Source organism: Onychostruthus taczanowskii, unplaced genomic scaffold (assembly GCF_017590055.1).
Source record: "Onychostruthus taczanowskii isolate IOZ18803 unplaced genomic scaffold, ASM1759005v1 scaffold44, whole genome shotgun sequence".
In the NCBI taxonomy this organism is placed as follows: domain Eukaryota; kingdom Metazoa; phylum Chordata; class Aves; order Passeriformes; family Passeridae; genus Onychostruthus; species Onychostruthus taczanowskii.
Window position 1 is genome coordinate 575,543 of NW_024501903.1, and position 14,571 is coordinate 590,113.

General features: G+C 44.4%; 2 protein-coding genes across 2 annotated transcripts in view; one reads left to right on the forward strand and one right to left on the reverse strand.

Annotated features, from left to right (window-relative positions):
• Positions 1–5,221, forward strand: part of TCAF2 (TRPM8 channel associated factor 2) — a 28,459-nt gene extending 23,238 nt beyond the window's left edge. Inside the window, exon 10 of the mRNA XM_041414142.1 lies at positions 5,139–5,221. Coding sequence (XP_041270076.1) covers positions 5,139–5,141 — 3 coding nt within the window. The 3' untranslated portion in view covers positions 5,142–5,221. The remainder of the gene's footprint in view (positions 1–5,138) is intronic.
• A 3,289-nt stretch (positions 5,222–8,510) lies between these two features.
• Positions 8,511–12,685, reverse strand: LOC121341014 (C-type lectin domain family 4 member E-like). Its single transcript, XM_041414160.1, has 6 exons — positions 12,576–12,685; positions 11,590–11,685; positions 10,645–10,737; positions 9,505–9,656; positions 9,170–9,300; positions 8,511–8,900 (listed from the first exon to the last, which is right to left on the reverse strand). Exons 1-6 carry the CDS (start codon positions 12,613–12,615, stop codon positions 8,741–8,743), a joined length of 672 nt encoding a protein of 223 aa, XP_041270094.1. The 5' UTR covers positions 12,616–12,685; the 3' UTR covers positions 8,511–8,740.
• Between the last annotated feature and the right edge of the window lie 1,886 nt (positions 12,686–14,571).

The following is a 14,571-nucleotide window of genomic DNA, read 5'->3' on the forward strand; positions in this document are numbered from 1 at the left end:
CTTCCATTCTTCAGGCTTGGTAAGTGGTGCCAAAACCTAGCTGTAGTAAAGAGGCATTTCTGCATTTATGGCTTACCCATATTTTCCTGCTTTTCTGGTTTTTGATTTTTTTTGTGGTCATGTGTGTAGAAAATGTTAAAATATGTAATGTCCCAAGAAAACCTTTGCATTAAGCTTTGCATTTCTTAGCCCAGAAAGTATATTGATAAGACCTTCAATTAGGGATTAATCTCTTTCCATGTTCCCAGTGTAAGTATGTCTGAGACACCTTTAACATGGCTTGATATTAAAAACTGAATATCATCAGCTCTCAGCAGCAGCAGACATGAGGTCACCAAAGATGATTGAAGCCCTTGCCAGCATCCCAGGATCTCCCTGTGATTCAGTAAAACACAGTTACATCCAGATTATTGTCTACATCCAATTTATTGTTTCTAAGGCCATGCAAAGGGGTTTACCTGTGGTGATCGTCCTCTTTCTTCACATTTAAAAGTTATTTTCAAATTGGCTGCCTTTTTTCACCTGAATGCTGGATTAGGGGGAACTGACATCTCTGCCTGGTTCTGAACCATCTGTCAGTAGCGGCTCCCTGGGCTGAACTGGCCACTAGAACATCCTCCTGACAGTACCAGCTGCTGATGTACACCACATGGGCAGCCCAGAGAGTCTGCTTCCCATCTGCATCAAGATGATGGATGCAATTGCCAGGCCAGCAGCCATCCCAGCAACATTTTCCAAGGCCAGAAAGGGTGGTGGCAGATGTCCAGATATCTCATGGCAAGTATAATAATTAGGACATTTTGTCTGTATCTGTGATGGATATTTGTAAGGGAAATACGCAAGATCCTCAAATCAGCAGATCAATTCCACCATATCCAAGAAGACTGCTGGAGGGAGTAAGAATCTTCTGTGAATGTCAAGAGCTTGTATGCAAAAGTAGCATATTCTGCTGCTGAATGTGACACTGTAAAACCCAGTGAAGGGAGGCTGGCCACCAAATGATGTGTACCATGTAATCATGTACCATCTTGTTGCTGTGGGAGTGAATTTATTCTAATTGCAGCAGAAAGAAGGGAAACACAGGTAGCTGGTTTAGGCAGGACAAAGGAGATTTCGAAACTTGAATTAAGGCATGCAACAGACACATAGGCAGCCTACTGTGTAATAAGACCCTGGTGTTAGCAGGCATAGGATTGCTTCCATTAGTGGGGAAGTGAGGGCAGTGGTAGGGGGCAGAGTTGGTTGTAAGCAGCATTTGGCTGTCTGTCATTGCAGAAATCTGCTGTTGAAAGACAATTCACTAGGCTAGTGGAACTGAAGTTTGTTATGGCTGATGAGGAGGCTCCTAAAGGCCAAATCTCAGCATTATTTTCAGTTAATCTTTGTTCAAGTGCTGCACTTTTCTCAGTAGGACTTGACTATAGCACTAGAAGTGTTTTCTACCACTTGAACTGATAAATTCATCAGCTGGCCAGGGCAACACTCAATAATTCACAGCAGCTTGATTCACGTCAGTCAAGTAGAACTGATTCAAGAGAGGCTGGCCCAAGTATAAACACTGGCACATGTTGCCCAGAGCCAGAGCTGGTTGATGCCCCATCCCTGACAACATTCAAGATCAGGTTGGATGGGACTTGGAGCAACCTGATCTGATGATCTTCCTGCTCAATGCAGTTAGATGACACTGAAGGTCCCTTTCAACCCAAACCATTCCATGATTCCATGAAAAGTGGGTCTTGTGTTTCCATACTGCATTTGCTTCTCTAAACATGTCTTTCTGTCAGGAGGATTTTATTAATCAATCATCATATCTGGCCTCATACAGCTCTGAATCCAACAGTAAAGTTGTAATCTCTCAGTGGCTCTTCAACAATTGTGTTGAGATTACCTATCAGTTGCTTCTGGATTGATTTACGTGGCTCCTTCTCATAAGATAACCTATATAGCCTATAAGATAACCTATAATCTCATAAGATAAAAAGATTTGCACAGACACTGCAGATCCTCTGCGCAGATCCAGGCAGCACTGTGTGACCCAACATATAAAACTCTTCCTGCTTCTCTCAGACTTGCTAAAACAAGTGGAGTGTAGCACCACTTCAAATATGTGAATGGCTCTGTATCCCTCCTGCACTACTTTGGAGCTATGAGGAACCAGTTTAGCCTGTTGAATTGTCCCTGAAGGAAAAAGAACCAAAGATAAACTAAATTATATGAAAAGCTACTGGAACATGACTTTTAAAGCTGGTTATGGTTGTCAGCAATACCGAGGAGCTCATGGAAGATGTTAAGGAGTACAGTAACTTCATCTTTACTGAAAAAAGAGGATTTTCACAAACAGCATGAAAAACAGCAAAATTGGAACCAAAGTGATGATAAATACAGTGAAGAAGTAATGGTGGCCATCAGCAGCAAATGCTACCCAAAGCTCAAGTGAGCTGTGGAATAATATTCCATATTTCCATAATATTCAATAGTAAAGAGCTACTTTACTAAAACAAACTGACAAGAATCTGCCTTCCCTAAAAAAACCAACAAAATAAAATGAATCCCAGTTCCTGATTTGCTTTGTGGTACAACAGACACTGTGAGGGCACAGTGGAGGCGGCTGCTCCCCGAGGGCCGGTGGCCAGGAGTCAGCTGCAGTCACACAGCCAGCAGGACAGCTGGGGACCAGCCACAGCACCTGAGTGGGGCAAGCAGGGCACACCTGGCACAGCATCCAGGGGCTAGATAGCTGGGCAAGTCTCCAGGGATGAGGAAGGTCTGAGGTCAAGCATGGAAATCAGTCCTCAGGTCAGTGTTGGGTCCTGTGGTGGTGACCAAGGTCAGACATATTCCACTGGTTGCCAGGCAGGCCCCTTGTGATGAGGCACATCTGAAATCAAGTGAGGAAGACCATGGATCTGCAGGTAAATTAAGCTTACAACACATTTACAGATTTATTATTTTAATCCAGGGAAGCTTCTTTCCTTTCCTCACTTCCTGCAACCATTTGATCCCTACCCCAGATCATCTTGTCTGTTGACTCTTAGTCTCCAGCCCTGTGTACATGTGCCAGCTCACAGGATTCCACAAATCAACATGAGTCAGTCCTGATCTGTCTCCAAGTAGCACACTTAGGCAGGAGAACCAGAGCTTCAGGGAAAAGTTTTTGAAGCAGTCCTCAGAAAATGTGCTTGTTTTGAGTCATTTGTGATCACAGCACAGTGCAAGGCTCATTGCTCTGTGGAATGCATTGGTTTGAGATGTAATAGTGAACCACAGCCTTTGGGCAGTACCAAGGGTGACTTCTGATCACTGAAAATAGTTATTTTTCTTTTTCTTTCTCTTTTTTCCCCTAATACTACATTCAAGCCAGTCTTTCAGTGTTGTGGTGCAATTCCACTCAGTAGCAGCCAGGGTTAACTGATACATCAACTGTGCAGTCTCTAGGCAGGGACCCTCTATTTTGTGCTGTGAGGAGAGTCTTACATATTTTAAGTATGAAGAGATATTTTAAATATGCATACTTATAAGCATGGAGAGGTGGGTTGATATTTTTTATCAGTTTTGTTTTGAACACTTGTAACAGTTGGGGGGAAAAAAAGTAGGGATCAAGCCTGTGAGCACAGTCCTGCCCTTCAGGATGAAGAGCACTTATATAAGTACTTGATTTTTGGTTTTGTGTGAATAGTAGACAGATGAGTTTGTTGAATCATCTGATGTTGTTAAAGGGCTGCTTTGGTTCTTCAGTAGGCACTTAAAAATTTGGGGGTAGCTACACTTAAAAAAAAGAAAAACACCCCATGAAAAGATCAAGAATTGAATTTAATACAAGATTTTGTTAAGAATGCAGGAAGAATAATTGTAAACTTCCATGCATGTATTTTGTACTGTGTCACTTGTGATTCATAGTTGCAAGAGGCCTTTGCATAGGAAGCCTTCACCAAGATATTTTCTGAACACCAAAATATGACTGAGCTCCCAGATGATGATGACTCAAAAATGAATCTGCAGGCAGAAACATTTTCATATCTGGTCAGGAGGAATTTGACTCGTTTCTTTAAGGCCTGGGGATATCCAGTCTGGGCAAACCCTTCGCAGCAGCTGGCTGTTTCTTTCCCCATCTGATCAGATGATCCCACAAAGCAATATATCTCCTAAGCAGGTTTTGACTCATGAAAATGTGATTGTCTGTCCTAAAGCCATTCTCTGCAGTAGTTTTAAATGGTGTCTGAATGGTGTGCTGTTCTCATGAATCTGAGAAGCGTCTCTGCATTGTACATGTGATACAAGAGTTCGTTCTTGGCTTCCTCCCAAATCTGCCTTTTTCTGTGTAGGTCCCACTACTTCCTTTCCCAACAGGAGCAATTTTAACCACAGAAGGGGAAACATTGGCTCTCTTATTACGAATGAAACCAATCAGCCCCTTTCAATTTTTTACTTTCTCTGTTTCCTTATCTCCAAAATGTTCTCTGTTCCAGACTTACTCTGATTTCAGGTATGCAAAGTTTGTTAATTATAATCATTACGAGAAGAGTTGGAACAGGGGGAAATGTCACTTTAAAAACAGACACATTAGGAGATAATAAAGCTAGACATAAATGGAAGAACTCTGGTGAAATTATGGCTATAACCATGAGAAATGAGGATGACAATTTAAAGGAAAACCTTGATGGACCACACAGGAGAGGCCTTGATATGTGTTTAATTGTTCTGAAAGAGGTTGCCTTCATCCTCTGCTTTCAGAGTTGGCAACTGTGTTGTGAGAATCAGCGGCTTCAGCTCATGTCAGAAGCAAAAGAGTGTTCAGGCAGTGAACTTACCTCCTTGATCCTTAGCTAGAGTAAATTTGCAGACACCTAAAATTCTGCATGTATTATTGTGGCAAATCAGTCTGCATGAGGATCTAAGACAGCAGGTGCCTCACCTAGCAGGATTGAATGTCATGGGAGGAGCAGAGCACTGGAGTGTGTTTACAGTGGTCTGTTTTGATTTCGAATCTAAACAACCAGATCCAAGTCCAGTTCTTAAATGCTACGCTGAATTTCCCCTATGTTAAAACATGGACTATAGCACAAGCCAATTTTTATGGTGCATTTTGAGATCCTGAGCTAAGTAATTCCATGTCTTATGGCTGTGTTTTCTTTTTCTAGTGAGTGTTACAGAATTCTTACCTTGATGTAGAGCCATTGATGCACCACAAGGGACTGCAGTGACAGAGTCAGAGGCACTCTGCATCTCCTCCTGATCTCATGAAGATAGATCACAGTGACACTGAGAGAGTGCAGGTGACTTGCTGTGAGCAGGAGATGGTGCTGAAGTGCTCATGATCAGCTGAGGCATTTCCAGGAAACAGCAGATTGTCCAAAAGCCTGTCAAGATAAATTATTTATAATTAAGCAGCAGGATGTGAAAAAGCTTGCTCAGGTATGTAAACTGATTCCATATAAAATAAAAAAGTGGTTTTATTCCCTTGTAACCAGGTACAGACATAAAGGTTGTCTTAGACAACTTGAGATAAACAATGGATAACCAGCATGAACTGGACAAGTGAGCAACTCTGGGTTGTGGATCTCTTCGAAAACAATAACCTTGCAAGGAAAACAATGCCTGGGTTAGTACTAATACCTTACACAAGACTGCTAAGGAAATAATTTCAGAACACAAAATTTTAAAAGACAGAACAGACGTGTGTCCAGTGCCAGAACTTCTTTAAATGCCATTTCTCTCTTTTATTTCTCCCACACAACATTGTATGCTCTTCATCTGTGGTCTAGCAAGAAAAGGTAAAAGGAAACAAAATTTAAAAGGAAAAAAAAATAAGTAAAGGGGGAAACAGTATGAAAGACAGCAGGAGTGCAAAGAAAATAAAGAAGTGGAGAAATAAATGTTGTAAGGGAACCAGAGAGAATCTGAGGTGGGATAAAAGAGAAAAAGAGAAGGAGTAGAGGTGTAATTCTCTGCTTTGTCTAAAAAAAGAACAGACACCCTTGGAGGAAAATTTATAAAAGATAGTGTCTGCCAAGAAAAACACATACATTTCACTTTATTTCATCACTTGGCTTGGCAAGGATCATGATTTATTAGAGAAAGTCAGGCACATCCTATAAAGGAAGACTTAGCTGTCAGAGCTAAACATAAGGAGAGGAGTATGCTCAGTGTACAGATGTAATTAATAAGTCTGACCATAAGAATCAACACTGGATGTCCTTCCAACATGGCTCTAATTATGTTTTTCCAGCTGAAGACAGCATCTCAAAGACTGGGCACCGTGACCTTTCTGGAGGAAAACCAGAAGCTAGCTCAGGTTTGAACCACAAGAGAATTTTGCTGCAACAGTCAGAGTACCTGCACTCAGTGGTGTGTGTATTCTCAGAAGTGAATGTCACTGTGGCTCCTTTCCTCAGACCTGAGTTCCATTCCAAAAGCAAAAGTTAATGTGCCAAGGAGTGGTAAGCATGCAGGTCTTGTTGTGAGAGGCAGCTGGGATGTGTAGTCATGATATTATGAAAAATCCTTTGCTAGGATTTTTCCCTCCTGAGAAGCTGAGGAGCCTCAGGAGAGAAATGTAAACAATAACTATCTGCTGCTGTGGAATGCAACAGGTGCATCTGTGATTGGTCTGTGTGGATTGTTTTTAATTGATGACCAATCACAGCCACCTGTGCCAAGGCTGTGAGCAATCACAGGATTTTGTTATGTATTCTATTCTTGTTTTTTGTAGCTTTCTGATTTCTTTGTTCTCTGTGTTCTTTTAGTATAGTTTTAATGTAGTATTTTAGTATAAGATTTAACATAATAAATCAGCTTTCTGAGAAACATGGAGTCAAACCTCCACACACACAGAGAGTTCATCGCAACAGGGATGTGGCCAATATGTCCACCTGAAAGCAAGGACTGCAGGTGTCATCATGCAGAATGCTATTCTGATAAACTGATAGGCTTTTTGTCTGATAGACAAAAACGTTTTGTCCTTCCCACCCAAGCCCTGGGCTCAGTATGCAGGAATGTCCTTCTAAAGCTTTCTGAAAGTGCTGTACCTAGCTGTCTATTGTCACCTCTTGCTGTGGCATCTGCTGCCTCCTGAATCAAGACAGACTTGAGGGGTAAAGACTGATTCTTATCTGTTGGAGAGAGGCACCTCCATCAGCCAAATCCATATTGAAGAGGGGATCAGGAACATCCCTTCAGCAATGCTGTAGGCAAACCCAGCATCATCTCCCAAGATCACTCTTTTGTCATGGCTCTCTTTTGTCATGACCTCTCAAGAAAAACTTTGTTTTCTAAATTTGGGGCAGGGAGACTGTTTCTAGCAAGTTACGTGCATTTTCTTGCAAACCAATCTCCTGGTGTGGGTTTTGCTCTGCCCCATCAACCTTCCAGGAACCAGAACTGCAGCACCCCTAAAACCACTTGTAAAATATTGGTCACTCTCTGCGTGTCTTTTCTGCCTCTTTTTCTTCCTCAGAACCCTGTTGCTGTAAGTTGCAGAACTGAGCTGGGAGAAATGGAGAAGTCCATTGCAATGTTTGGGTGTGTGGTCACGTTGGACAAAAAATAATTTTCTCCATTGTGAAAGTATCCAGCAACTTTAGAAACTAGGAGGCAAACACTTTGCAACAGCCAAGCTTTTGGTCCAGTGGCTAAACGAGAAACCTGGAAAATACACTTCTTCAGGCAGAAATGACAAAAATTTGTATTAGTATTCACATTTCTGATGGAGAAAAAAAAATCACCCAGAACTGATTTTTCAGGTTGTATTTTTAGTCCCAAACTGGAAACTCCCAGCTCCTCAAAGAATATGTGTATCATTGATGAAAGGGAGGAACATACAGACTGGAGTTTGGGAAATTTTAGGGAAGTAGAACATTGCTCAAGACTTCTGTGTATCTGATTTGCAGTGATGCCTCTGATAGGGGTCTTCCACCCTTCTCTCTCATTAAAAATTTCTCCTTAGGGGACTCTGGCTTTTTTCCTTCTTGTTACATTTAATTGCTTTCTCTCCCCTTCATTGCCATGCCTCATTCTGCCACATCTCAGCAGAATCTCCAGCATCCATCATTTTTTCTGCTACATCCTGGGCAAACTGCCTGGCACTGAATACTACACAGCCTGCTCTGTTTCTGGCTTCACAAATGATTCTTCAAAGTGTTCAGGTCCTTCCTCACACGCTCTACAGATGAACATTACATTGTTCCTGCTCCCAGCTGGTCCAGCACACTCAGCAATATTCTCATCTACAGGTGCTGAGGACACTGAAAAGTTAAAACCTCTGTGTTGGAAGGCTGGACTGTGGGAATCTGGGACACGTCACTCAGAAGACATCCTCATGCAAAGAGCAGAATTAACATTTATTAAATTTTTTTTTTAAAAACTAATCAACACACAATGTGCTGAAGGAGAAGGAAACACTACAGCCATTAATAATTTTTCCCTTAAGAGGAGGGACAGGGACACTCCACTGAATGCTCTTCTTTCAAATTCTGCTCCAGTGATTTGATGGACAGGTATCCTTTCATGAAACAGTAATGGCCTTTTCTACATCATTGAGATATTATCTGGACCAGGAGTCAAGGAAAGTGATGGAGAACCCTTAGGACCCTTGTTTTTGAAGGAGGAGAGCAGAAAGGTTCACAGTAAGTCCTTGACATCGGCCTGAGCTATTTCATCCAGGACTGATCTCCAGCTTGTAAAGGGATGAAAGGGCACAGGCTGGAAACTGAGGTACTTTGATGATTGGATTTTATGTCCTTTCTCAGAGAAGTTTGACTGCCTGTTCACAAATTCGATAGCAACTTGTGATGCAAAGGACATTATTCCAGTTACTGTAAGTGTTGGGGTCTGTGTTTCCCTTGACATGAATTGCAGCACATTTTTCTGCAAAGAGTAAATTTGGCTCCCCAGGCTTCCAGAACCTGTAAAAGAAAGTTCCTTTATTGGAAATGCACTAGCATGACAGTGGACGTGAAGTCACCTCAAACAGTTGTGGAAGAGAAAAGGAAAGTCACTGTGACAGAAATCAGGAGCCATAGTTGTGAATAGAAAATTATGTAAGTTTTCTGACTTGCAGAGAAGCTGAAGACAGAAATCCCACTCTGACAAATACCTGCCTTACACAATGTATTGGTCACTTAGACTGAGGGCATGAGTTTTAGGGCTCTCCTCACTCCACCAGGATACTCACATGGCTGTATTCTCATATGGAGTCTGATCCACCCATTGCCACTTCCCATTTTTGTAAGCAGCTAAGCCTATGTAGAATTTTGTTTCAAAGATTCTAGTAGCTTTTTCTTTTGCCAAGTTGAAAAGGAACTCCTGGAAAAAAAGCACAATGTCCATGAGATGCAGGACTGAGCACAGAGAGTCATCAGGAATCCCTGTGGGGTGGGGCAGGTGCTGCAGAGGTGCAGACAGGACCTTCCCCCTCTCCTGCAGGACAAGGAGGGGCTCTGAGACCCCTCCAGGGCCCAGCACTGTGCCTCTGCCTGCTGGGTCCCTCTCTGAGGCCTGGGCACTTACCTGCTCTGCCTTGCTGTTGATCACCACCAGCTGGGAGCCCATCCCACTGCAGTTCTGTGCACTCTCAGGCCATGACATCGTGTCAGGGGACAGGAAATAGCAGCTTCCTTGAAACCTTCTCCAGCCCTTAGGGCAGCACATCCAGCCATCCACTGTGGGGAAAAAAAATCCTGCTTTTGAACAAGATGTGCTGTCCTTCATGGCTGTGAGTTCAATATAGGGTCCCAGGTGTTAGGAGTGGGGTTTGAACCTAAAGCCTGGACAGAGATAAATGCTCTCTTCTGCTCTCCACAAGTAAAACTGTCAGCAGCGTAACAGGCTCCTGTCACAAGGCTCCTGCCTGAAGGGAAGCTCCCTTCCCTTTCTCTCTCTGTCCTGCCATGTCCATGCAACCTCTCTTTGGTGAGAGACATGGTTTTTGCCTTAGCCTTCTTGAGGAAGCAAGATGAGAAGTAGTTGGCTTGTGCTTTTCTAGAAACACCTCTCTGACAGCCTTGCTGCCACCACAGGCAGTTCCTTACACAGCCAGCTTATCCAAGAGATTTGCCTTGTGCCCACAGGTTCAAATGGTGGATTAAAAGCTACAGATATGTTCTCACAAAGGTCAAGGCTACATGAGAAGGGATCTCTGACCCTAGTTTGAGAACTTGCACTACCAGCATTCCAGCACTCCATATTACCATCATTTCGTGTGTGACTGCAGCTCAGCTCCCCAGCTATTCTGAACTCATCATCCTCCCTCCTCTGTCCCTCACACTGACCATCATGCTTGAGTGAACAGGCAGTGAGCCAGCACAGGAGATGGAGCTGGATTGAACCAGCCAGCATAAAAGCACTTTCATCTAGATCAGTAGACCATACTTGCATTAGAGGGGTTGTGTGAGGGGAAGAGTAGGAAGGTTGGTGAAATGCAGGTATGGAATGACCCACCCTCTTTCACTGACCTGGAGCATGTTTTCACAGCATTCTTAGTAAAGATGTACAATAGAGTGTCTTCTTACCTCAATTCCCCAGATTCCTTCCTTCAAACAATCCACTTGTGACTGACAGTAATATTCCCCACCTCAGAGGTTGAGGGGAAACCAAACAAAATTTTGGTGAAGCCCTTTTGTTACTTATGAAGCTCTCAGCATCACTCACCTTTCTCTGCAGAACTGCTGGGGACACAATACCACTCTGTAGAGTTCTGGAGGAGAATCTTGTAATGGCCAGAGCTTCCATCAAGTAAAGCCACTGAGAAGAGAGGAAAGCAAAGCAAAGTGCTATTGTCGTCTGTTACTGTTAGGTCGGACGTGACATACACACACCTGATCAGGGTCCAAGAAGAAAAAAGTTTTTATTCTGCATGTTACCATCTTATATACCCTTCACAAAGTGTGATCTTAAGTCATTAACTACATCACAATAACTTACTATATTCATTGGTGCAAAGCAATTAACGTCAATATAACTGGCAAAAGTTTTAGAGAAATTTAATAAGGCATGTATACACATCTACTTTATGCATATAGCCTAGCTTACAAAAATGTTCATGTAACTTTTCTAATCTGTTTCCATGCTGATGGCCTTGTCTTCTTCCATGCTATGGATACACTCGAAAATCATCAATTATTATTTCTTCAATTAACTCTGCTTTGCTTGCAAACCAGCTATCAAGCCCCTCCATAGTCATCCTTCTCATATTGTGCATGAACAACCTGTGCTATCCTCCAACTTCTGCTTTGGAGCCCTAACAGAGACTCTGTTATAGTAACAAGCTATGAAATCTGGATTGAGCAATGAGGTGAGAAGAGCAGGCCACTTCTCCCACTACCAGTCATTCCTTCCTTCAGAAGAGCTCCTCTCATCTCAGTTGTCTGAGAGACTCACTTGCCGAGGTGACAAACCCGGATTAGAAATCCTCTGAGGAAGGGGCAAGGAAAGGGAAAAAGAAGACATGGAATAAGCTAATAAGAGTGGAGACGCCTGTTTTGGTGAAGGGCATTTGCCTGCCTGGAAGAGGGACTAGGATATGGGTTTTCACCTGAGAAAAAGCAGTCACTTGAGCCCTTAATCTTGAGGGAATTAAGACACCGTGGAACTCACCAAGGCAGATGGTCACAACAGCAGCTTTGATTGCAAGGGCAAAAATAAGGAAGACCCAGATGTTCAGCCAGGTGCAGCTTCTCTCTTCTGCAGGGACTGAAAAACACAAAGCAAGAGTGAGCATGTCCCAGCCCAGAGTTAGCAGCAGGATAACCGAGAGTGCTCCGAACCCAAACAACCCACTTCCAAGGACTGGGGAGCCCCACAGGTGCTGGAAGCAGGTCCTGCTGCCTGTCCCTAGCAGTGGCTAGGAGCCACAGAGTACAATACACAGGACCTGCCCAAAGGTTGTTTTTTTATTTCCCTGTTTATCACAAGATGTGCCTGTATTCTGCCCAAACCTCACTCTCCCTTTGTCCTGTCAGACCTCCTTCCTCCTCAAAACATCTTCCTGCCTACCTTCCATTATCCTGTCTGTCACTGAATGCCCTTTCTGGATCTCCCTCCTCTTCCTCTCTCTTTAGGGTTTCTTTCTCTCCCTACCTGCATTTTGCCTCTGTACCGTGAGCCCCTTTCTGCAGTGGCCCGGTCCCCCAAAGGAGTGACTGCCCTGCTCAGGGTGTGCACAGCCAGACCCACAGAAGGGATTGTTTCCACAGGGGTAAAGGCACTTGGGAGCTCTTGGGAGAGCCCTGGCTGGGTTGTCCTTGGAGAGAGCAGAGATGGGAGCAGGGACTTGTGCTCAGTGTGATGCAGAGAGCTTTAGCAGGGCAATGACACAAGGAGAGCACCCTTCAGCCCCATTGTTTACAGACACAGCACTGAAGGGAACAGCAGGGCACATTCTTCCCCCTGGCTCTAGGAAGAGGTCATTCTGCCAGCCTGGCACTGCACACTTCCCTCATCTGCTGCTTTGCTCTTGTCCCAAGCCCCATCTCCTGGCAGGAGATCCGGCCACCGCACCATGCCCGGGATCCATCCCAGCCCTGTCTTTCCCCCAACCCCTTTGACAGGAGGACAGACAGGAAGGAAGGTTTGGGGGTTACCTGCACTTCCAGGACTGACTCTCCCTTGGCCATTCATCATCTCTGCAAGAGGATCACTCTTCTCCAACTGTCCTTGTTACCACTGTGGCCACCAACAGCCTTCCTCCTGCACAGGGCACCTCCCACACTGGTGCACCCCACAGCACATGGAGATTAGGGAATTTTCATCATTTCCCTGCCAGGACATTTCACAAGATGCTCATTGCAACACACAAAGTCACCAAGACAAAGGAAAACAGATGAAGAGGAGCATCACTGCAGCTCACACAATCTCCCTTTGTACTCAGGCACAGGTCATACATACATGGCCTTCCCTCTCTGCTGCCTGCTCTCTCCTGCTGAGGGTCCATGTGTGTGAAAATACAGACACAGGCAGGTATATTAGGCATTTGCTAGAAATGGGTTAAACTCACTGAGCACAGTGTGCAAAAGGGAGCCAAAATTGAGAGGAAAGCCTATCTGTGACAGAGTCTGGGCAGTGCCCATGTGCATCCTGAGTCCAACAGAGAACTTGCCAACACTGTTTTGATCTAATTGCATTGGAAAGGTGGCTTGGACTTAGAGCAAAGGGGTTCAATATGAGCTGGCATGGTGGGGCTGAAGGATTGCTTGCAGTGCCAGAGTCCGTGTGCATGACAGATCATGAAGCCTCACTTCTCACTTGTGACTGCAAATGCTGCAGACATACATGGAACAGGCTGAGATGTTCCATCATATGCTCTCTCCCTGTGGAGAGAAATGCATGGCTGCAGAGACTCAGGAATAGGAGAGCTCATAGCAACAGCACAGGCATTTCAGCTGAAGCATCAGAAGATCAGGGCACAGAACTGCTTACAAGGGAGGACAAGCCTGAGCTCTCTGTAGAAAACATCCTCTGATTCTGTGACTTGGTGCACAACAGGCTGCAGGCAGGGTCAGAGCCTACATTTCTCCACATCTTTATGTAACTGATATTAACAAGTTCCCATCCCACATAAAAACACATTCAAAACAAGACTTGTGGAACCTCCAGCCTCCTCCAGCCATGCAGGAAATGCAGCTGCACGAACACATCCCCTTTGTAGAAGCAAGGCTTCCCCTGGTCCCACACACTTCCCGCTGCAGATGTAGGGCTTGTGAGTATCCACAGCTCTTCCAGCAGCCTGTGAACCACAGGTGAAAGCACAGGGTCACGTTGTCACACTGCAGCACTGTGGGTCTGTGCCTGCGGCACCTCTCAGTGCCACCAGCGAGGTCACCCACTGACACTGTTGTATTAAGGACAGATGAATGGTGCGACGTACACTCCTATGTTCTTAGAATGGAAATGTGAATTTTATTATATATCCCATTCTTTTTATAGACAGTTCCGAGAAGGCCGTACCTGATTGGTCCTCAATCAACACCCGTCACACCAGTGGCTAATAAGGAACAACACCCTTCTTGCATCCCTTACAATTAAATAACACATTCAAAACACCAGCTGCAAAGATTAAGGACGGTTTTAATTCTTCCTCTGAGTTTTCTCAAAACTCCCTAGGACAATGCCTGGGGTAAGTTTATCTGACTCTCTCTTACCAGACAGGCAGCATCTGCAAGACACAGCACTGAGCTGCCAGGGAGCTTCTTACAGACAGAGGGGCCAAGCTGCAGAGCACCCTGGGCTCGATGGCCACTTCCTTCCCACTCCTCTCTCTCTTACAATGGTCTTGCTTCATCTAAACTTTCTTTCCAGACTGTTTCTTTGGTGCCTCAGAAGCCTTTCCCTCATGCCCTGGTTACTGTTAAGCTGGTGGTCATGTTCTTCTTTAACAGCAGCAGTTTGGGGCAAATGCCCCCTCACCAAGTTGCAGCTATTGAATTCACACAGCTCTTTGCATTCACACTCCTGTCTTTATCACTTGCTGCTGACCAGACCATCTGAGCAACATGAAATGGGATGGGTAAGGCTGGAGAGGCTTCCAAGTAGAAAAAACAGCAAATGCGCTCTTGTTCAGAAATGAACTTGGTGGAGGAT

Excerpts from the sequence above, each read along its gene's own strand:
- LOC121341014 (XM_041414160.1), bottom strand. The coding sequence starts at position 12,615 with ATGATGAATGGCCAAGGGAGAGTCAGTCCTGGAAGTGCAG. Across the intron at positions 10,738-11,589 it reads TGTTGTGACCATCTGCCTTG|TGGCTTTACTTGATGGAAGC; the intron begins GTGAGTTCCACG and ends CTCTCTTCTCAG. Across the intron at positions 9,301-9,504 it reads TCAACAGCAAGGCAGAGCAG|GAGTTCCTTTTCAACTTGGC; the intron begins GTAAGTGCCCAG and ends CTTTTTTTCCAG.